This window comes from Athalia rosae, chromosome 2 (genome assembly GCF_917208135.1).
Source record: "Athalia rosae chromosome 2, iyAthRosa1.1, whole genome shotgun sequence".
In the NCBI taxonomy this organism is placed as follows: domain Eukaryota; kingdom Metazoa; phylum Arthropoda; class Insecta; order Hymenoptera; family Athaliidae; genus Athalia; species Athalia rosae.
In genome coordinates, this window is record NC_064027.1 from 13,076,510 (window position 1) to 13,100,628 (window position 24,119).

Below are 24,119 nucleotides of genomic sequence, written 5' to 3' on the forward strand. Positions count from 1 at the left end.
TCATACATAGAATATTATTTATTAACAATGATTCGATTCAATGATATTTTAAGAAAAACCTAATTCTTCATAATAGAATATTTTATCACGCATTTGAAACTTCATGAATTCATTCGCGCTCGTATTTGAAGAGATACGTAAACGATACCTGCAACGAATAATTGATTATATTAGTCGAAGAGCTACCGTTGGAAAACATCATCACTCTTTTGCCGCAAAGAATCATATTTGTTACTTGCGCTATCAATTGTATTTTCCTATTTGAGTTCGTTTTTATCTATGCATAGTGGCACACGACGCATGTAAATGCTAGAGACGTTCATATCGTCTCATTTTTCAAAACGATACTAGATTAACCCAAACTGTGGACAGATAATTACGGAACATATTCAATAATTAGGTTCTATAAAATTCCATCAATTTCTTTTTTTTCACTGATTGCAATCTACGTTATTTGAATAAGGTATTAAACAATAGAAATTGCAACTAATCTGTGGACGTAACAGCCCTTAAAAATTTGGCAACTTCGATTACCTAGAAAATATAGTTAAAGCGTATGCATAGGTAAAGAATTGCCGTCACGAAACAAGAAAAAGTGAAAACGTGAGTAATATTTTAGCCACCTTCATTCTCTCGTAATTCATAACAATTTTGTACTCGTACGCTCGATTCCGTTACGTGATGTATATATTGGTCACGTCTACCTTAAAAACAAAATGACGTTAACACTTGAGGCAATGTGGATGAAATATAATCATTCCTGTAAAAGTAATAATAATACATCAGTGCTATGAACGTGATTAATATGTACTATATTAACACCTAAGCCCATCGAATTGATGTCAAGTTAGTAACGACGGAGTAGTTTCACTTAAAACAAAGCATCCGTGGTAAGACAAGACTCAACAATCCGGTAATTTAATTCCAATATTTTGAAATGAGAATAAACTAGTAGTTTGTCAACAATTAATACAACAGCTACTATGCCACTGGCAGTTGCATTCATCTCAAGGTTTTTTCGTTGATTAACTTTTCTGTCATCTTTTTATCGGAAAATACGCGATATGAAACAAATACCGAGTTTTACGCGATTGGTTACCAATCTCTTGAATTAAGACAATTGTGCGGCAAGTTGCTCTTCCTGTTGTATCTTTCTTCTGTAGTTATCCAACGTGAGTTGAATTGTAGTGTCTGAATAACGGCAGGCTTCAGCACCACAGGTGCAAGTGAATGACTTGCATTTAATAATCCAGAACTTCTCTCCGTAATCAAAACTGAAAACATTGAAATTTAATATCGTTATGAAGATAATTTTAGACGAGAGAAATGTTATTATTTGAAAAGCCCCTCCCGATAATAATAGTAATTCTATTGCACAAAGTCTTGATGGGTAACTAATCTGAAAAACATAACATAAATTTCTACAAGGCTTACCTTCGTTTTATCGGTTGAAAAGAATTGATACATTGAGAACTTATAGAATTTAATACGGTAGAGATGAGGTAACCAAAGCAAAACAAGAGAACTTTTATTAACGTAATACGACAATTTCCGTACAGATATGAATACTGTGACTGCTGTTTTTGTAGAAACAGTTTGTGTGAAACGTACCCAAGCTCTTCATCAGCATCAATATCTCGGTTTGCAAAAAATGCGATTTTAGGAAAATGAAGGTCTTGATGCTCGACGAATACACGGACAGGTAAGAGATTGGGGGCACATGAATGATTGATGAAACGAGCTAAGTTTCCATAACGCCTCGCATCTATGCAATATGTTTCTCCATCCTAAACAAGTAACATATGGTCATTATTTCATGTATTCAATAATCAACCAAAATTATGACAATGAAATATCAAGTGAACTTACTCTATTATCTAGATCAAATAAATAGGAGTCATCTTCACGATGATCAGCCTCAGAGTCAGAAATTATCTCTCCTACATATTCACAGACATAAGTTCCTTTCAGAATATATCGTAGCGTTCTGAGGCCCCAGCCTTTTCCCTTTGTCCTGAACAGCTGAAATCTTTGAGTAAGACCGTGCTGTACCACCCGATTGTTACAAGTTATACGATTACAATCGCAAGCCTGATTACACTCGAATAACATTGGAGGATCTAAAATGTGAGTAAATGCGCCTAATTGTTATATGAAAAATAAATATCAAGCAGAAGCAAAGGCCGAAAACCATTGCATATGACATACCGCGATTTAGCCAAAATCGCGATAATCAACTGCATACTTAGCAATAGTAGAATAAGTGTTTGAAATTATTGTTTCTCCCTCACCAGCATAGTTAAACTCAGGAATAAGCTTTCCTTCTTCATCGTACCAGCATCTCAAGCTTATATTGCCACATAAGCACTTTTCAGAACTGCAATTATCCTCACAACGACACGATTGTAACGACGTTATTGTGCGATCAACATTTATACTGCTTGTAAGGCAATTTTCTGTGACGTACAAAAAGTCAGTAGGTTTATCTTCTGCATCGTATCCGTTCACACACTGGACGGGATTGTTCTCTTTACCACGAGAAATATCACTGAGAATAACAAAAGCAATGCAACCAATATTTATCTATATGATTCGATTTTTCATCATTTGCTTACTTTGGTTTTCTTGAATATTACTTACTTCGATAGAATCTTAACTGTAGTTTCCCACATGTGCTCGGTTAATTCGTTTACTTTTGCATTTAATTTGAGTGCAGACATAGTATCACCTTCTGATGCACAGCAATTTACAGCTGTCTCACCAGCTGTGTTCATTTCCCCAACTTTAGCCCCACGAGCCAGGAGCAAAATGCTCACAGCGTATTGGTCTTGTCTAGCAGCAATATGTCTGAAAATAATAACACATTTAAATTCAGGTAAGGCCTTTTTCATTTCAATAATGAGCGCCTGTAGAGTGAATTGATAATAAGTTGTACACTTTTGGTATCATACAGTGGCGTATCTCCGTGAACATTTACAGCATTGACATCGCATCCTTGGTTCAAGAGTAATTCTGTGATTTCTGAGCTTCCGCTGAATGCACTCCAATGTAATGCTATATTTTGTTCAGCATCCCTTATTAAAGGATCGCATTTTTTTTCTAACAAAAATCTGGCAACGTCCGTGTGACAAAATTCACAAGCCCAAATTAAACTTGTCCAGCCGCCATCATCCACAGAGTCTGTTGAAGTTTTCAAGAAATTCCAGTTACTGACACTGACGAACTAATCGGGGGATGCGCCAAAATGACGAACGGTATTCGACTCGACATTTTGCCAAATCGTCATTTTGCCAACCCACCAACCAAACGTATCTTTATAATTACGGGGTGACAAAGCATCAAACCTACCCGGACACTAGTCGTAACGTCACTGATAATTTAAAGGTGACATCGTTCTATGATCGGTTAATCAATCGAATGTAGATTAGATAAACAATACTGTATAGACGCCGTCTCAATAAGTAGAAAAGTGCATTTTGACAGAAATAATAAATAAAAGCCTGCAATGTTAAACCCAGTGACCAGGTAACATTTAGGCGTTCGACGTTTCAATACTTTGTGGCCTAATGAATATGACAATTCTTTTGATTGGAGGGTTGTCAAAACGATTTAACAAGCCATCAAGTCAGTCGAATGATATTCACTAGTTTAATAGCGTTCCTTTGAACTGTAGTGAAATCGTTCAATATATTAAGAGTGTCTTTACTTACCTACTAAAGTTCTCGGCGCCTTACACTCCGACAAAATAATCTGACACACATCCAAATGCCCAGACTTAGCCGCCATATGCAAAACCGTCATACCATCTTCACCTTTTAGTGTAACATCAGCTCCTATTTTGATTAGGTATTTCACAACGTCTACTCTGCCTTTACTGGCAGCTAGCATCAAAGGGGTCACCTGATTTTTGTTCATAACATCCAACTGCGCACCTGCTTGGATCAAAGTGTGAACGCAAGCTAAGTGGCCTCGATCAGCTGCAATATGTAAGCTTGTACGATTAGCGTAATCCCGGAACGCATGATTTGCATTGTAGCCACAAGCTGCAAAATGATAGTTACTCATAAAGTTGATATCAAGAGTTTATCAAAGCATAGTCGGGTAGACCTCAATGAATAATGCAATATAGTATGTTTTTAGAATTTCAATGCTCCTTACCCAATACGTTGACCAATTTCTCCAAATCCCCATTTTTCACCGCTGTATACAAGCTCATGATAGTGTAACGTTCAGGTCTATCTGTATTGCAGGTTGGTTGCACGATTTTTATAGCCTCTGGTGGAATAAGAGGGCTAGGAGGTCTTTCTGCTAACTTCGTATTATCTCCTTTTCCCGTGAAACCCATTTTGGCTGATGGTAACTTTGAGAACTTTCTACGAGTTGGTATAAATACAGGTTTTCGCATTGCCTGCAAAGTAATTGCTACGTCGTACGAAGAGCTTTCGCAGCCACAGTGAGGACACAGTGCCTTTTTATTAGGATAAACTTCGCAGTCCCTGTGATATTGATGCCCGTTCGTGCACTGAACAAACCTACCCTGTGTACAGAATAACCCACAACTAGGACAGCAATTGTGCCTCATCAATCTTTCTCTATGCATTCTGCACAATATTATAAAAGGCACTCTTGCGCTAGGTCTCCGCATAGCGACATCGTTGGTGTCCACCTCGTTACAACAACCAACAAGCTTGTTATCTATTGAATCAATCGCTGTACAATACAGAGGAGCTCCTGAACCTGTAGCCGTTACGTATAGTTGAGAACGCACTAGACAGAGGCATAGTAAAGATGGAGTGTGTGCCTGAAACATAAATGAACAAAATATCAATTAAAAAATACTTGGTCTGGGCAGTAAAAATATTGGTATTTCTTTACCCGTTGGAGTTTTTTAAACATTTTCATGATGATTTTATTTCATGGGATTTTTTTGTATGTACTGATATTTAGAGAGTACTAACTTCATTAAGGATGGCTGTAGATTCGGGCTTGGACGCTTGGCCTTCCGCAGGACTCGGACTAGGAACCATACTTCGTCGAGTTCTTTTTGCAGGAACGGCACCGTCTGGAATATAAATCTTTATGAAGTCGATGATGAGGCCGAATTCCAAGACTCGGTAAAAATCGACCCTATACCTTCCGGATAGTCGTTATTTTTTCCAGTTTCCGCGACAGATGGGGATCCATCTGAAAAAATTTGGCTCGAACCAATTATTGTGCGGAGAAAAAGGTGCCATGATTTGTGCTCATCTTTATAAACATGTGAACAAATACAACAGAAGGCATGTATAAATTCATAGGTCCTGCAGAAAAGTTGTATACAGCTGTAAAATTGATTCAAACCTACATGCATATAAGCAACGCAATTCAAATTGTACTACAAGAATCAGTCGTTTGGAGTGAGTTAAGTACATTTTAAGAAAATAAAGTTCTAACAACAAGCCATACTATTTCTCGGAACTGAAAACTCTAAGATACTACTACATGTAAGAACATCCTCACATTGCAGTACATCAATACAAATGCATTGCCAGGTTCACCTTCATTAGCACCGTCAGTTTTTGCTATTTTCCTGGCATTGGCACTTCCCTTAGGTCTACCACGTTCTCGTTTTCCTCGACCAAGGATTGGTTTCAAAAACGGTTTGTCAGTTTCAGTGTTGATGACAGTATCTTCATCTTTGGTTGGGCTTTCAGGTACAGACCGAGTGCTATTAGTTTGATTGCCATCCAGAACTTTAGAAACTGGGCTCAATTTGGGCATTCCTTCAAAATCCATGGATGTATTCTGCGTATCGTCGAGGGCCACATCATTTGAACTATTCTCTGAGAGTGATGTATTTTTAAACGTATCCAATGTTGAACTTGCATCTGATTGGGTACCATTGATATCAGATATGTTCTGAGAACTATCGCTTGGTATATCGGTGATCTTAGCAACTGGCTGCTTGGGTTCATCCTCCCATTTTGCTATTTTTTTTGGTCTTCCTGGCCGACTATATTTCCTATCACTCTTAACTCTTCTTTCCTCTGTGTAGTTAGATTTCTCTTTTCTAGCCATTGCACTCTCGAGTACAGTGCTCTTGAAAGATTCTTTGCACAAACGTCTCGCTGAGCGCTTTGGTGCTGGTTCAGGTGATTCTTCTACTGTGTAACTATAAAAAAATTTAATTACATACTGAAATTGATGAATTACTTTTCAATTCTGAAAATAGTGAACAATATTTAACATCCATAATACAACCATTCCAACTAGTATGTCAAGAGAAAAGGGTTCTTTAAAGAGTTCACTAATTCATAATAGAATTTTCAGCAATCTCACACTTGAGAAAAAGAATTTATTTTATTTAAGTGGAAATCAGAAAGTAACCTCATCGTTCGTAGTCGTCTTGGGCGTCCGACCCTTCTCTTCAAAGAACCAGAATTGACATCAACAGTATCCTGAATGCTTTCATTGAGCTCAGGAGCACTGGGTTTTTTTATATTTATCTCAAGAATTTCAGAATGATTAGATTCATTATTTTCAACTTTTGATATCATAATCTTAGTATCCTCTTCTTCTACTACATTTTTCACCTTAGAATCATCTAATTTTTCTTCATTTTCATCTGACTTATAATCAGGGTTTGAGTTCTCGTCAGAATTTTCAATTTTAACTGACACCCCACCAATTTGATCACAATTGGTCAACTCGTCTGGTACTAATTTGAGATTAGAAGAACAGCTTGATATTTTGGTTTTTCTGCCATTATCGGTGTTTTCATCTATGGTTCTAAAAGTTAGTACAATCCTCGGTATCGATTCCTTAGGATTTTCTTTTTTTTGATAAATTTGTTTCAGGGCAGCCTCATTTTCCTGGTCTGCTATAATGTCAACAGGAATGTCTAGGGGTGTGTCTGATATTGGTGCATCAATCACTGGGGTGCACTCTTCTGATATTATATCGAGTTTTTTATCTTCTTCAATGACCTTGGAATGTTTTAAAACCTTTTCCTGTTCTTTTGGAGGAAGTTCAACTTTGTTATTTTTTTGTGGTGACTTGTCAATATCAATGGCCTTGTGTAAGCTTAGACTTTTGTTGAATTCGTTTGTCATCCCCTCAAGAATCTTCTGAATGCTGACTTTGTCCTGATCGACTTCTTTGGCAGCCATTTCTTCCTCTTTTGCACAATCAGCACCCTCAGGTCTACTCATTTCGCTATCTTTTATATCAGACATGAGTAAAATATAAGCAACGATCACTGCAAACTACGCGAGGACAAGGTCCACGAGTTAAACTACATCACGAATAACTTGCTTTACCTCTTACCTCCGAAAAAACCATAATCAAAATTTTAGATAAAAATGAAATTAAATAGCTTCGTGAAGCGTCTTCTGCAGCTATAGCGACAGTGCACAACCTAAGAATTTGCCGCTTATATTACGATTTTGACTTAATTTCACTATTAAAAATGACACAACCTATACTGGTATCTATAGTTTACTTCCAACTAATTATCTCGCTAATTATTTTGAATGAAAGACCGTTCTTTGCATTGTTTATTTCGATAAAAACAACTCCTTCTAAATTATGTCGTGGACCTCCGAGTAACGAGTGGCCATATTGATTGTTTCAGGGACGTCCCAACTGCACCATATTTTATTTTTAAACTGTACTCTAAAAATTCTGATTTGAATATCGCCTGAGCAAAGAATTGGATCCTTAAAACTTTACAGCGACTAAAAATTTTGTTCTCTCATAAAGTGAGATCGCAAGTCGTCACAAAAACTTGAAGGTTGATGACAAATTACTATAATTGAACAACTTGTTACTGCCACAGTATTGTATTCGCACCAATCTGAAATGATAATTACGGTCGATGTACCAATGATAACTCAAAACTTGTACAATACCTACTGATATATAAATACAAATAATAGGTGCTGGTATCTGAAAATGTAGACGTGAAAGTAATTCATGATTGCTGCTACTTTATATTGCGTCATCTGAATAAATGTAGGAATCTATGCAAGAATATTCGGGAATTTTCCGCAAGCTTTCTTCTTGCGCTATCAAATGAACTGTATCAAAGGAGTGGATCTTTCGTTGTAGTTTATTGAGAAATCGAATTTCTTTGTCAAATACGCCAATATTCTGGTATCTTTATTTGTGCCAGTTTGGAATCAGTCAGATATCCTGTGCAAAAATCTGTGTATCGAGAAGTAATCGGAGAATCAGTGCAAATGATAGAATATCATCCCAACAAGATAATTGCGTTCATAGATAGTTATTTTGTAATTGGTAAGGAAAAATTTATTCCCGAAAGAATAAGCAACTTACATTTTTGAAGTCGACAGAATATTATTTGAAAATTTGGTCATCTATTTAGCTCCTTGCAGTACATTCTATGTCATTTTAGAAGAATATATATATGTTCACATGGTGTACACACAAACTTGTATCAATTAATAAGGAAAGTAAAACTAGATCGAAATAATTACATTCATAAGTCAGCGAGGAGCTTGCACTATCATGTCTATAGATATTAGTTTATTTTACAATGTACATTACAAAGTTTAGTAACGACACTCCAGAAGAAAATTACATAATGAACGTTTTCCATCTAGGTCCATCGAAAGCAATTTATTTCTTACTTTTCGGCTTGAGGTAGAAATAAGCAGCAATCAGTGCGACAGTAGCATATGTGGCTTTTGCGACCTGAAAATAATCACAAAAATTACTAAAGGCTCAACAATTTTTTTTTCTCATTATTAGAGTTACGTAAATTAAGAAAGTTAGGTTATAGTTTAAGGTACCGAACTTACATTTGCCCGGCCCATGAATGTGACGCTATTGAAATGCTTTTTAAGCCCAGTCAGTTTAGGATCATCAGCATGAGAGTCTCCAGACATTTTCTGAAACGTTGAAAATTAATTATTTGTGTTATCAAAATCTTATTTTCGATTTCATTCAATCACAAATATCTACCAATAACAATAGCTTCGTCTGCTCGCAGAAGAGTAAAGAAATGACAATGGCGCAATGTCAATTTTTCGGAACAAACGAGCTCGGTCTGCAGTCGACAATCAGCGCTAGACTCGATGAACTTCTCAACACGAATCTACCTTAACCTTATTGGTTGAAATTCTGCTGGTAGAATTGAAAACAAGTTTACCGGCGCCCTAGGTGACACCTGTAACGTTCAGTCCTGGTTCAGTGGACGCACCTGTTTTTAGCGTTGACTGATGATTGGTATTTTCAGCGACAAATCCGATCACGTGACACTATTTTAAATTCCCCACCTCACAACGCGACAAAGCTCAACTTGTTCAGGTTCAGCTTTGTCGCTACATTTGTTCAAGTGGTGGGAAATTTGAAATAGTGAAACCAATTACGAATCATATCGCCCGTGGGACATCATTTGAAATTTTGACATTTTGTAAGTTTTTTATTCTCTTAGACAATCTGAGCTAGGATCGATTATTGATCATATGAAGGACCGAGACCGTGACACAGGATTGCTCATTATTCCGTAAAAGATGGTAAAAGTTCCAGCTAACTTTAAAACGAATCAGAACTACAGACTCATGGGTGTTTCATAGGTTTGAAAAATATGATTCCGAACTCAATAATTTAAGTAATAGAAAAGTTTAATGTGTACAACTTGAACTTTTTACTCAATTATCATACTATGTCGCCGTGTTCTTGACCTTACTGTATGTATAGTAGATTAATATCCCAGCAAATAACTCTTGTTTTGAATATTTTTCATAACTTTTCCTTTCAATGTCTTGTAGAACTTCGATTTTTTCAAAAATTTCCCCATACACTTCTTCAAGTTTCTTTCTGGTATCAGATACTAAAGCTTTCAAATCATCGTTGATAGGCGTTCTTTCGTCACCCATAAATTCTGGCTGGAATAAAAGGTATCTCATTGTCAGTAACTTGATCAATCAGATTGATCACAATATGATGGATACTTGGGTAAAATAAATCTTCTTACTCAATTTGATACTTTCATAAGTCAACAGTGAATATATTTTTCCAAAATTTCATACAAATAGCTTAAACTAGAATTTATTTCAGGATGATGACCCTTGAATACACCTCATCGTGATTGTAATAATTATTAAGATGAGTATGTCTTCCAGGATTAACATTCAGATAGTCGTAGGTTTTATTCTATTCTTTATAAACTCATCAAAGTAATAATAACATAATTACTGTTGCGAGAAAAGAGCCTTTCAACGAATGTAAAAAATTGTATAACATACATGGTAACGGTTGTCATCAAACCCTGAACCAAAGTTCGTTGATGTTTGGTGGGTTCAGATCTTGCTTCTTCACTTTTACACGACTCATTGCGCAGTGGCTCAGACATCGTGCATTTTTTTTCGTCAAATTATTAAACATAATGAGATATAATCGCCAGATTAAGATAAAGAATCACATAAGATTTATACAGCTAAATTGCTGTGTGTCATGACTATCTTTTTGTTTTTGTCTACAGTTGATCAAATAACAGCCTTTTTTTGATTCAATGTACATTAGATAATATATTATCTGATGATTTCAATAGTAATAATAAGCTTGTTTCAAATAGTTCTATTCAAATAAAATGTTTTAATTGTCAAATGGTTTATAAACAATCTATTAATAGCTTTTTTCATTAGGAACTTATTGAAAGGAATATGAAACGATCTGCTAAAGCTAGATTGTACGTGGTATTATCACATTTTTCGAAGAATCCTTCATTATAATTAAAGAAATAACTTTTATGATGAATATTCACCTCTCATGATAAATACTGATAATGATCACGATGAGGCAATGTTTTTTAGATTCTTATCCATTTAGGAACCTAAGATGTATCTTTTTCGTTTAGCATAAAATATATGAAATAAAGAGTAATTTTTTTCACTCTTAAAAAATAATAATTGGCTCGATCTTAGAGTTTGAAAATACTCTTTTATAGTTTGGTATCACGTAATATTCGGTTTCGTAACTTTATACTGAGATATGTTAGTCTTTTCTTGGATAAAAACCAGCTGGTAAATTAACATTCAGCCAACTTGATTAGATTTCATGACATCCAATAATCGTCATCGGGTTTGTAAGCGCTAACTAATCTCTGCAATATAGCAAAACACATCAAACTTTGTAGAACTCCAATCAAATAAGAGGTAATATGAATAAGTTGATATTAATCAGATGTTAACAGACCACTACATACCACTAATTCGAATAGTCTGGAACCAGGAGCTATGCGTCGTTTTTGAGATAAAAGGGACAATTCTTCTGCAGAAATCACTTCCAATATTCTCATCAACCGTATAACCGACTTCAATGGTGTGAGATGCAATGTGCCTTTAATCTTATTGGAATTGGCCATTCTGGTTACATGTAGAGAAGTACTGGAATAAAACAGTAATAAACTCCCATGTCTTTTCCAAGTAGGGCGTGAATGTTTTCTTTTCATTGCTCACATACTTTTTGGAATATTGAAGCTCATATGTAACGGCTTAGCATGACAGTGTAATTAAATTTGAGATGGCTGTTAAAGTTTTTATCTTATTGATACTGGATATTTACTTGATTTCCAATATTAATTAACCTTGAGTACACTTTACCTACTCGCAACGATTTTTGATGGGATGTTGAGTGATGCTTATACATACCAGTCCAGTTGGGAGAATAAATCTGGAAACTGTGCTCTGGTAATTTCATTGAAATTAATCTTCAGGTCGAGCTGATTCAGTATGCATAGGACAACTTGACGATTGTCATGAATTGTAAACAGTTTGACAAGTTCGTCGGTGCAAACCCAACCTTCCTTTGCAATATTGAATAAATACATCGTTACTCCATTAACATCTGACAAAATAAAATCTTTGCTAGAGTTGATGGCGTATTTTAATCTGCTATAGTTAATGAAATACTACAGGGCTATTTGAACCTCTAATCGATTCTAAGCATGAAATTAGTCAAATATAACTCTCACCAATTTGTTTGAAAACGTTGGGTGTACCGCTGATAGGTTTTTCAAGAAGATTTTTGGGGTCACAATCTGTAGATTCATCTATATTATGTATTGGTGTAAATGGTGGAGTACATTTGTCCTCAAGTAGAAGTTGTTGACTAGGACCACTACTTCCACCTGTATATGATTCAATCTCATTTTGTACGGTAATTTTGTTATCTGTAACTGAGGCAGTCTGTAACTCTGCAGTGTCTACTTGTCCAAATGCACTTCCTGAAATTCGATGATCTTTCAGAAGATCAGAAGTTCCCAGCGTTTGTCCAGACGATTCATTATTACTACTATATCGAATCTGAGAACTTGGTTTTAGATTAGGTATTAACGTTTGTGTGTTAGAGGTTTGGTTGGATGCAAAGTTCTGTGGATTATTGAAACACCAAAGAGTTGGGTTTTGCAGAAATGGATAGGGAACTCTAGGATATGGGTATAAAGGTCTAGGTTTAGAAAATGGGAAACTGGGGAAGTTCGGTGGTGGCTGTGGAAAATAACAGCTAGGTGAGTAGGGCCTGGGAAATGGCATCCTCTGGTTTGGATATGGATGTTGAATGTATTGTGGATTTGTTGATATGTATGGAAGATTGCTTTGTGGATTTATGGGTGGGTAATGTTGTGCTATATTGTGTAGCTGTGATTGATATAGGCGTGGCCTATTGTTGTGCGCTATATTTCTACTGTGATTGATATTATTAAAATACCCCTGACTGTAATTATTCGTCATCGTACCATTATGAGGAGAGATTCTGAAATTGTCATCAATTTTTTTCAGTGTGTGCAGTCCATCTAGTGTACGTTCTTGTATAAACGTATTTGGCTTTGAGCCATAATCATTTTTTTTCTTCCAAAAATCATAATGCTCATTAAGTTCTGCTGTTGCAGGACTATTAGTTTCAGTCTCGAATATTTTTCGATGATCCATCACCCACTTTAAAGCGTTCTCAATGCTCCGGATCCCATTTGGATTATTCTTTTCATCCAATCTAGATTTTTCTTCCATCTGTCTTACTATCGTTTTTCGATTTGATGAACTTTGTTTTACATTCGTATCACTTTGTTGAACCTGCTGCAACTTTTGAGGTCTTGGATCCATTTTAACCGGATTATGCAGTGGCATTGGACTTTGAAATTGTGGTGTTGATTCCAAAGTGGTTCCAAACATAGTATCGTTTTCGACCATTGCAAATGATGACTGTTCATTATTTGTGCTTAAATTCGGTTTTGCATCATGTGTTGATAGTGCTTTCGTTTTTGATGTAGCAAATTCTAAGTCATTACAAAAGTTCATTTCTGAGGCTGACCGAACCGCATGAATTGAAGCTTTCGAAAGTTCTGAGGGCAAGGGAGCAGTAAATCGCGGAGATACAGGATCACTTTTGCGTCCAAATTCTGTCGAGTTATTGGCCACGTTAAGTGTTGTACTTGGGTTTAAAGTATCACCATTTTGAACTGAGCCAATTGGAAAGTTTACATTTGGTGAGAATGTATTGTGTCTGGGAGAATGGTTTCTTCCAAACACGAACACTGGATTATTATCTGACGGATGATTTGTAAAGTGTGGTGCGGCCATAGTATCATGCTGTCTTTTACCTTGACCACCTATAGAGTAATTAGATCCAGGGGGTTCTTTATCAAGTTTGCTACTTTTTCGACTTGTTTCATGTGCCTCTGACTTATACATTACTGGGTCAGCTGTATAGTATATTCTAGAGGTAGGATTACCCTCCTGGTTAGTATTCACCGGCAGTGCTTCAAGTTTTTTGATATCTATATTAATATTTAAATTTTCATCTATCAAATTAGGATTCCTTTGGAGATTTGGCGGTTTGTCATTGTACTCAGTGTTCTGAATACTTTTATGCAGATACTGGTTGAAGGGGTTTGTTTCAAGAAATGGATTTTCTGGTGACCATTCATTATTGACAACCTTTGAAAGGTTTGCATTGATGTCCTCACAATCACTATTAAACTCGAATGGTTTCTCGGTCATTTCATATTTCTGCGACACTGCAAATCTATTATTGTCATTGATGAATGTCGAATAATCACTCTTCTTATCCAGCTCTTGTATTGAGGTCGAATTCTCATTTTTGTGATTACTCCCGTTTGTAACAGGGGTATCTGTGAAATTGGTCTCTGGAGGATTAAGACTAAGATCCTGACAATTTTGTTGTGTTACCGGAGGTTTATGGAATCCAAAGTATGGTTCATTTAATTCGCAAAACTTGGCCATTTTACTGAGCCTTAAAGTCTCTCCATCCGTGATTTCAAAGTACGAACTATTTTCAGAATTAGAGTGCTTAGGCTCGTTTACACTTTCAGGTTCTTGTTTGCCAGTATCTTGATAGAACGGATTTTTACTAGCGGTATCAGGAATAGGACTTGTAGCTGTGCTTGGTGATATTGTACTCGAATCATTTGGAATGGTATTTGGCGTATGGGAGTTCTTGTTCAATAAAAAATATCGTTCGGCAGCTGCTACAATCTGCATATCAAGTTCTAATCGCTGTTTCCAGAATTGCAGCATTATGTCTTGTGCAGAATTGAGTGATTGGCATTGATCAACTGCCATGAAAGAATTTTTGTTCACATTTAAGTTTCCAGGGTTCATAAAATTTGAACTTGTCATACCTGTACTACCATCAGCTCTCTGTGTTGAGTATGCGTCCATAATTGATGCATAATAATTATGAGTTGGGGGTGTTGTGAACCCTGGAGGGGGTCTAACTGTAGTTTGTGAACTTTCTTCAATGGTGCTTTGTGGTGAGATGAGAGGTACATACTTTGAGACTGCAGTAGCATTTGGATCAGCATCTGTATTTCTTGAAACGACAATAGTGGTATTGTCTGGAATCACAGTAGCAGCTTTTGTTTGATCAGCCCGATCCTCCAAGTATGAACTGTCGAAGGCAACACCGTCCCCCTATAAGTATTTATTGAATAATCAGATAAAGTGATTATTTTGAATGCAATGTCTGATAAATGTTTTCAACAATAATTTTAACTTAATTCGATTTTAATGAATGTGTCTGGGAAAAATAATCACTTTATGCAATCTTCATAACAGCGTTTAGAAATCAAGGTGTATTAATAAAACTGTGACGAGTTAGATATAGCATTACTGTTTTATTATGAAAGTTACAAAAATTTCCTCACATAGCTGTCTAGTATTATAACATAAAGTTTTAATTTTTCCCAAAAAAAAAAAAACAGAAACATTTGTTCAGGACTCAAGATATGAGATAAAAGCTCTATGCACGTTGATCACAAACATTAAGTTAGTCAATTACCTTGAAATAAGTTGCACTAATAATGAATACATTTCATTATTAGAAGGAACATTACATCTACACAAAATTTCTAAAAAAATCCAACGTAAAATCTAGCAACGTAAATTACAACAATTCCAAATGGAGCAACTGTGCTCTTGTAAATAAATCAATATTTTTTTTTTGCGAGTTACTTGTATTAAAACTAAAAAGAAGAGAACCATTATTCTAGATTTCACTCATAGAGAAACGTAATATATCACTGACTTTGAGGTTCAGAGCGGATATAACTATATCAAAGCTTTGGAACAAATTCAAATTAACAATCGTCATTGGACAACGACTAAAGGCATATTAAATATGCTGCAAGTTGTTAATGATGATTCATCAAATTAAAAACTACATGACCACTTATTAACTATGATAGGAAAGAAAAAATCGAATAAGTACAAAAACTTGTTGCATGATAAAATACGATAAATTGGGATAAGGAGATATAATTGTCATGTTTCATGGAGATGTTACTCCCATGAAAGATATTCGCCAGATAGAACTGCAATTGAGCTTTTCAATTGAACATGCGTAACATTTTATTGAGGAGCGAGGTAGATAAACTTGCGCTGCTTGTACTGCTTTCGTCGTAGCAAACAGTATTTTCTCCTGCAGCTTCACCATCAGATAAATGCACATTCTGAATTTCTTGATCAATAATATGAAACTTTGCAGATAGCTGATCATTTTGCAGTCGAGATAATATTGAAAACTGTTTATTAGATGTCCTCGGTTGTTCTATGTCATCACTAGAGGATGCTTGCAATCCAAAATCAATGTTACTATGTTGCGATGGAAAAGTTAAGCTTTTGTGGCTTGTCATGGGCTGCAAGACCTTCAATTTGTCTTTACTGTCTCCAACATCATGTCTTAGCGAGTGCATCAATGAACCTTGACAGGAACTTGATTTACCAGACAAGTTTGCAGACATTCCTGATTCAGACGATACATCTTTAGAAATTTTCTCATCTGCTGAAGTATTTATTTCTAAATCCATGTTGGTGCTCTTTGCTAACTGAGAAGGACTTGCTTGTGACTCTGAAGTCGTGTCTGCACTTTCTAAGAAGGGATTTATACTATTGGGGTTTGATTTGGACTTCTTTAACTTTATTAACATTTCTCGCATTGATTTAGTTTTGCTCATTACAACACTACCTGATTTTTGTTCAGGATGATTAGTCGCTTTAATGATAGGTTCTGTCGAGAAGCTTTCATTTTCCTGAATGGCATTTTGGTTATCACTGCCATTAATGATTGATTCATTTTGTTGTTTTTCCAAAACCTGCATTTTGATACCCATTATATTAGGTTCAACGAGAGAAATGCAATTGTCAGAGACTTTTCTATCTGATGCTGAGTTGGAATACTCTATAGAATCTGGTTTGATGTTTTCCAATGATTCATTAATTTGCAAATGATTGTGAATATTCCCATCATGTGATAGAGTATCAGACGTTTCTGAAAAAATGGTTGTCTGTGTTGCCTCAGTTTTGTGTTCACCTCTGAAATTTTCTACCTTGGCATAACTATCTATCATATGATCATCGGTTAGTTCAATAACTTTTGTCGCCTCGGGCATTTCATCTGATATCTGTAATTTTTGGACCACCTGAGACATGGTATCAGCTTTGCTTTTCATAAAATCTAACCAATCTCCATTTACATCCCATTCGTCACTATCAGACGTCAAATTCAAATCGTCAACACGTGGTGAAAGAAATTCAGTCTTGTTTTGAATATAGTCAGTGTCTAACTGTTCATTATTATCTTTATCAGTTGTGCTGTTGATGGGTACCAAAGATTGCTCCTCGATATCATAGCAATCATCAAGGGCAGTATTTTGTGAGATAATTGAGTTTTCTTTATCATTCAATTGACTACATTCAACTTGTTGTTCTAACTCCACTTTAGTCTGTGGCAATGCCAATTGTAGAGGCTTTTCTTCAGAAGTATGACAAGAGAGACTCGAATCATCTGAATCCAAATCAGAATGACTATCTGATTGGTTTTGTTTGTCCATAACTTCGCTACGTTTTTTTAGCACAGAGGCAAATGTTATGACATTATTTGTACGTAAATCGTTATTCTCGGTAATTTTATGACAAGTTTTTTTTTCGTCCATTATATTCAAGGCTTCATGACTGGTGTTGAGTAATCCAGAGGTTTTGATACAGATTTCGTTACAACTTGCATTATCCTTGAAATTGTCTTGTAATGCCGTACTTTCGCCCTCATTTAAACATTTTTCTTCATTTTGAGTCACATTAAATTTCTCTGATGACTTATTCAAATCCTGATCTTGAGTTACACCATGGCATACTGGTAATTCATCTACTTTCTTGAAATTTTCTGACGACAGACTACTACCAGTTTTGCTGAATCCATTATCAACTATATCAAGTTTGTTCGACCCAGACTGATTGTTGAAAGAACTCGAAAAGGCTTGACTGGCTGCTTTTCTAATGCTACTTATTCGATGTCCCGATGTACTAGAAGAATCCGACATGTTCGAACTGATAATAGCTGTGGCTGATGTTCTTGATGAACTCGAACTTGAGTTTTGCTTTTTCTTTTTATCTAGAAAGCTTTTGATCCTTGCAAATCTGTTATTTTGAAACGTGGAGACTTGAGGCTCGTCATTTTGACTGGGTTTCGAAATTTTACACTCTCGAGATTCAGATTTAAGTGTTAAATGCGTGATAAAGCGCAGGTCTACATTTGATTCATCTGTTGGACTGCCAATATTATCTTTATTCGTTGATCTTTTTTCTTTAAGCATTTTCAAAATTTTTGGAGATGCGTATATCTCCATTGCATTAATATCCGATTTACTTAGTCTTTGTTGCCCTTGCAGTTCATAGTTCCTTACACCCGAATTACGCTGAATATTTCCATCAGGCGACCACCATAGTCTTTCACCATGTACATTTTTGTAGTAATCATTATTACTTTTCATTGCATTTATATACCAGTCTTGAAGTGGTAAGATTTTTTTTCTAGTTGAAGTGTTAATGGATTTGATCTTTGACATTTGTGCGTCAAAGACCATGCCGCAAGGCGATGATTCTTGGCATGGTTCATTACATTTATTTGTCTGTAGTTCTGACTCAAACTTTACTGCAGGTTCTTTGTATGGTTGAGGAAGCACAGATGATTTAGTATTTTCTTCTGGTTTTTCATTTTCTGATTTATGTTGTATGGCATTACGTAATTCTAACCAATCAATCGGTTCCATGGAGCCATGACCTCCATAAAAGCTTCTAAACTCTCCAAAATACTTCAATTCACCAGTATTTACCTGCTTCAGAGATGTGTTGATCCGAATTCCTGAAGTATTCTCTGAATTTTCTATATTTGATAATTTTGTACATGTGTCGTCGTATTGAATTTCTGAACTTCTCTTTGAACCATTGCTATCTAATGACTTTATAGGTGTACTGTTTTTAATTTCTGAATGAACTTCCGAATTGCTGTTATCTAATGATTTCGTAGAATATTGAGGTGGATAGGTATAAGCTGTAACACTTTGAACCTGACTTCGTTTCACATTTTCATCTTCTGTGTGAATCGGTTCAAATTGCACCTGGCTCTTTATTTCTACATCTTTTCCACATTTTTCAAACTCCCCAAGGCTTTTCTGTGACTCAATTATTTGTCTTAGTTGGCTTATTCTGGATGATGAGCTATTTGCTGGTGCAGGAATATTAATTGAAGAACAACCCCTGGCCATCATAGGAACATTTACCAATGATGAGGGTACTTTGCAATTGGTGAGAACTTTTTCCAACGCGCTACTCGATGGACTCTTAATATTTTTTTTAGCGTACCTCGAATATTCGGCAAAGATAGCTCTAATGTCCTCAGTGGACTTTGTTTCTATTTTAGCCTGGGCGCCATGCTTTGATATAGAGGGATTCAAAGTTGCTAAATTTGCTACTGAGTTTAGTCTGGCAGATTTTCGCGCTCTGTTCCTTTTTTTCCGCTCGTTATAGCGATATTTCACGCATGCTAGATAATGTCTATAAACAGAATTGGAAGGCCTGCTACGCACCATGTTACCGAATTCTGCTAACTTCATTTGTACCATCCAGTCATTGATGTGTAGATCCTCCTCTTGTTGAGTATCAACTAACGATACCAGCATCGAATTGGTCTAAAACATATGAGCAGACACATGAAATGAAGAGTGACTACGATTGTTGCAATTTAAATTGAATTATCATACCTTTTCATCTATCTTGGCTACTATTGCGATCAATGGAATTTCATGTATTAGATCCCAAAACTCCGAACTCACGCCTCTAGTCCACGCATCAGCATTTAGTGGCTTGACGTTGTAAAGGCCACAAGGTATTGCTTGTGCGGGCAAGTTAGAGAAGTCTCTGTGCAAGAACCTCACAGCTTCTGGAGGGAAGGTTTTCACAGTGCCGAAATCATAGAAAATCAGCTGTAACGAATTTTTGTGATCATCCATTAATTTCAATATGTAATTAAAATAGCCAATTCCGAATATTTAATAGTTGCTCTACCGTAACGTCTCCATCTGGCTTGACAGTTTTTATTATAGCTCGATGCCACAAATCATCATATTGGCATGCGCAATTCAGACCTTTCTCCAATATGACTTGTGGTATTGTGTAACAATCAGCTTTGTGTTCATAGAAGGCACTGAAAATATAATTGATAGTTTTAGCAGTGGAAAGTGTATTTAAACATCTTCAGTCTGATCTTGAAAAAACTGCTGATAGAACTTTGCAGCACTGAGAAAAAAGTTGTTGATTCAATTGATAAATTTTATCAATATCGATGAGTTTACATTCGATTGTTGTAACTGAATGGTCTTTAGTACTGATAGAATTTAGGTTTGGCTGACAAAATTTTTATTTTGTCAATTGAATTTTATTGTGAAAATTAAATGTGCGCTTGTATGATTAAAAGGAAGAAAAATATGGTATACAATTTTTTCCCAGTGCATTAGATCGCGAAATGTTTGAAAATGGGGTATTTTTTGGCAGGCAATAGACGAAAAATATATTGGGACACGAATTCCTCATTTTATCCTCAATTTTTTCAGAGATCTCGCATAGTACGCGATTACAAATTATGAGCTTAGGTAAAATGGGATATTTTTGACTTGATTCGCTTCCCAGATAATCCCTGTTGATTGGGGTTCTACTGTACATTGACGTGAGATTAAAAAAGCCAAGCGTAAAATCATCTTTCAATATCATAAATAGATTTGCATCAAGTCCAGTTTTGTAAAATAATACTTACTTCAAAGAATCCATGAGCTGGTCTAAATAAGACTTCTTCTTTCGTAGGTGAATCCAGAATAAACTCGGGCTAAAAACTTCAGCAGCAAATACTTCCAAATACTGCGTTGCATCTAGAAAATCAGGTATTCTTTCTTGGCCTACGCTTTCTCCATAGCTCAAAACGTCCTGTGGTATTAATCTACTTGGAATATGAGATGCCTATAGATGGAGAAAAAATATATTCAACTATTTGCAAAGAAAGTGCATTATTCAATATGAAATTACACAACATAGTATTCTGAGTTGACAATTATGACTAGTAAATGTCAAAGATTTGAGTCAGATTAGAAATGCTTCAATTTTTCTAGTACCACTCACCAAAGCCAGATAAAAAGGATCTGTTTCTATGTCATAGACAACTCTTCCTTCCCCATCACTAGAGTTTGGATCTGTTTCAGGGCCCACCAGTTGTTCTGGTACTGGTTTTGTTGCATCGTATAGCTTGAAGTCCCCTAGTCGCCTATATCTGACACAATGGAATATATCTTGGAGGTTTGGGTTAGAAGCAAATTCACTGACGCTACTGAATCCAAGATCAATGTAATCCAACTCCACTTTGTATTCGTCCAAGTATTTTTGAAGCAGATCTGCACACCATATCCCTTCAGGATGTTTCTGAATTAGCTGTTGCAACCGTTTCTTTATTCTTGGGTTTATAATGTACCTTGGAAATTCATCATCTGAGATTTGAGAGGCATCTGAATCATGATAAGCACTTCCATCATTTGCATCGCTCTCACCCTCGAATTTGGTGTTGTCACAATAATTTTCTGTGTTAATATTTCTAACAGTATCAAACTGGGAGTGATTTTGCTGCTCTCCAGCACGCTTGATAAACTCTGCTGATGATACTTTGGTTTTGTGGTTATCGATAACACACTGCTGAGATTGATCAGTATTAGTAGCTCTATATTCATTGCCAATATCCACTGGTAATTCGTCAAAATCATCTTCGCTATAAATATCATTTTCATCTTCATAGCCTGCAGGATAGGCTGCTGCACCACCTTGAACATTGGGTCTGACGTAACTGCTACCCATCAAAGGTGATATTCCGTTGGCAGAGGTACTAGGTATATCTTGCTGTTGACTCATATTGGTCAGATGCAATGATTTATTTGGATAAATCCGAGTGTCAATGGAATGTGCAATAGAAGACATACCACGTACATAGTCATCAATATTATTAGAATCAACTGGAGTAGGGATTGCACTTGAACCTTGTAAACATTGAATGATCTGGTCTTTGTTTACACCACTTGGATTGGTGACAAGAATCTCAGCAATTTTGTGTTGTAGAGTATTAGGTATAAACGGTTTTGGTTCTCTAACCTGAGCAAAGTATCGAGATGGTCTATTTGTTCTTCGTCGAACAGGTGTACCTTTTTTTCCTGGTCTCTGTTTGCTTACTAGCTCAGACACGTGTTTTATTTTTTCTGTAACTACTGGACTTACATAATACACCCCATGCTGAGAGAAGACATTAATATATTGTGGGATGCTGCGTAAAAAATCCAACAATGATAGATCTCCGTAATCCATATAAGGTATGTTTCGACCCTCATTTTCACGGTAATCTCTCTCAAGATCATGGAGAGTACACAAATCTTTCCTTGCTACTAGAAGAGATAGAAGCAATTTTCCCATTTCATCCTTTAAAATGGGTTGCGGCATTGTGAAGCTAATAAGTTTACAGCTTCACCTACAATTGCATTTCAAGTATAAGAAAAATGAAGATAAACACAGACCTAATTATTAATGGATATAGCATGCAATAGTAGTACGAATAAAACACAAACAAGACTGGAATTACATCGCAATGGTTTATTTCTCACGGTTAAACTGGCGGTTGAAAAACCCATAACCAACATTTTTTAGAATTTCAATATTTTTTAGAAGAATAATGAAGTTTTGGCATACTCACATGCTCGTTCGTAGTTTGTGCAAATGGCTAAAACGTGGTAGTTTAAGAATTACCGCAAAAACACAATTTGACACGAGTTCCAATCGTTTAATAAATGTACAGCAATAAGCTGTATCAGCACGGAAAGTTCCAATCCTTTTATTGCTACAATATCAACTTTCAGTTGCGTTATTTCATCCACAAAATTGAGAAACCATGTGCACGTGAAACCATGCCTATTTTCAACGCGGCGCCGGCAACTACTGGTGTAACTCGTAATGAATCGAGCGAATCAACTCGAATGATGTTGTTCACAACAAATAAAATGAGGCGTTCCCTGTTTGAATATTCAACCGTTAATTTCATTTCACCAATGGAAACGTCTCCACATTCGCGAATCAGGTTGCAGTTCGTATTCGCCCGGGAGTATTGAAATATTCCATTTAAGCGCGGGAAATGAATGTATCATATAATCGGGTCTGAAAATTGATTTAAGTTTTGCTATACTTTGAACGTATTTGATTGTTGTCGTGTCAGTTACTATCTGGCGAGTGTTTAAAGGTATTTCAAGAAAAGGTCGACGTCCAGTTGACGACTACTGTACCGTGGCTCAGAAAAAAGTGAGCGTTCCTGATTTCAGCTTCAGAAACCTAGCTAAACAGGGTGGAGTTAAAAGTACATGGAAAAAGGTAGTGGGGAAAATTTCTAGCCAATCAAAGAAATTATAACGGGGTGCTTGGGTCACTGGCCCTAAGCTAATAAGCTAAATAAATGCCCCAAGTGTTGGGTGCAGTGTATGTACATGTATATGGCAGTATATGGATTTAGGGGTTGTTCAATTCGTAGAGTGCTCGAGCTCAAGTGCCTAGGCATTACACAATATCATTATATATTTATTTTATCTTGGTTCGAAACGATTCTGAACGTCTTCGCTTGTGGAAAAAACACTTTATACATACATCACCCGAATCCAGCTCTCCATCTCTACTTCATACCTGTTAACTTATATCCAATTCGTGTTAATTACATAATGGGCGTTAAGGTGATTGTTGTATCAATCGGAAATGAAGTTGCAGATTGAAGTGCAATTGCAACAAGATATGTGAACTGTGATATGATGGAATGTGAATGCACGTTTTGAATTACCACGTCCTACTCTTCTGATAAAAAACTGCTATAGTAATCTTTATTATTATCACCCATATCGTTTTCAGACTTCACATCGAGTAGGAATCTTATTGTAATACCCTTCCATTAAGTGAAATATTTCTATCAGAGGTGTAATTATTTGAACATGTTCTGAATCACATCAGTGGTAAGTACTCACGGATGCGGAAACTAGTTTTCCAATTTCATCAAGCCAGAAGCATCTGAAATAAAGATATACCATTATGCCTCGAAAAGAGCATGGTTCAAACGTTAAAGTAAATGCATACAGCAGATCGCTACTTGACTATATCACGTGCGCATCTCATCGTTTCAAACGCTCTTGTAGCTCGTCCAATTTTTGGGAGCATTTTAAAGACGCTCAAGTGACAGAAATACCTTTGCCTCTTTGGATGCCTAGTATG

General features: G+C 36.1%; 2 protein-coding genes across 3 annotated transcripts; both read right to left on the reverse strand.

Moving 5' to 3' along the window:
• Positions 1-7,759, reverse strand: LOC105684864 (histone-lysine N-methyltransferase EHMT1). 2 transcript variants are annotated; one of them, XM_012398550.4, is made up of 12 exons: positions 6,367-7,746; positions 5,538-6,151; positions 5,134-5,184; positions 4,959-5,062; positions 4,159-4,801; positions 3,711-4,043; positions 2,952-3,180; positions 2,641-2,847; positions 2,292-2,548; positions 1,870-2,120; positions 1,612-1,787; positions 1-1,274 (listed from the first exon to the last, which is right to left on the reverse strand). In XM_012398550.4, exons 1-12 carry the CDS (start codon positions 7,212-7,214, stop codon positions 1,112-1,114), a joined length of 3,876 nt encoding a protein of 1,291 aa, XP_012253973.2. In that variant the 5' UTR covers positions 7,215-7,746; the 3' UTR covers positions 1-1,111. The 2 variants fall into 2 exon arrangements, with proteins under 2 accessions (XP_012253973.2, XP_048506237.1); XM_048650280.1 differs by lacking the exon at positions 1-1,274 and having other exon boundaries at positions 1,281-1,787; positions 6,367-7,759.
• A 2,229-nt stretch (positions 7,760-9,988) lies between these two features.
• Positions 9,989-23,992, reverse strand: LOC105684842. The gene is made up of 10 exons (XM_012398509.3): positions 22,570-23,992; positions 20,964-22,347; positions 20,605-20,804; positions 19,860-19,998; positions 19,556-19,777; positions 19,382-19,483; positions 11,978-14,933; positions 11,655-11,850; positions 11,210-11,390; positions 9,989-11,107 (listed from the first exon to the last, which is right to left on the reverse strand). Exons 2-10 carry the CDS (start codon positions 22,317-22,319, stop codon positions 11,060-11,062), a joined length of 5,400 nt encoding a protein of 1,799 aa, XP_012253932.2. The 5' UTR covers positions 22,320-22,347; positions 22,570-23,992; the 3' UTR covers positions 9,989-11,059.
• Between the last annotated feature and the right edge of the window lie 127 nt (positions 23,993-24,119).

Excerpts from the sequence above, each read along its gene's own strand:
- LOC105684864 (XM_048650280.1), bottom strand. The coding sequence starts at position 7,214 with ATGTCTGATATAAAAGATAGCGAAATGAGTAGACCTGAGGGTGCTGAT. Across the intron at positions 2,848-2,951 it reads GTTCACGGAGATACGCCACT|ACATATTGCTGCTAGACAAG; the intron begins GTATGATACCAA and ends TATTATTTTCAG. Across the intron at positions 2,549-2,640 it reads ACAGTTAAGATTCTATCGAA|TGATATTTCTCGTGGTAAAG; the intron begins GTAAGTAATATT and ends TGTTATTCTCAG.
- LOC105684842 (XM_012398509.3), bottom strand. The coding sequence starts at position 22,319 with ATGCCGCAACCCATTTTAAAGGATGAAATGGGAAAATTGCTTCTATCT. Across the intron at positions 19,999-20,604 it reads CAGCTCATGGATTCTTTGAA|TGCCTTCTATGAACACAAAG; the intron begins GTAAGTATTATT and ends TTATATTTTCAG. Across the intron at positions 14,934-19,381 it reads TAGCAGAATTCGGTAACATG|GGGGACGGTGTTGCCTTCGA; the intron begins GTGCGTAGCAGG and ends AAATACTTATAG.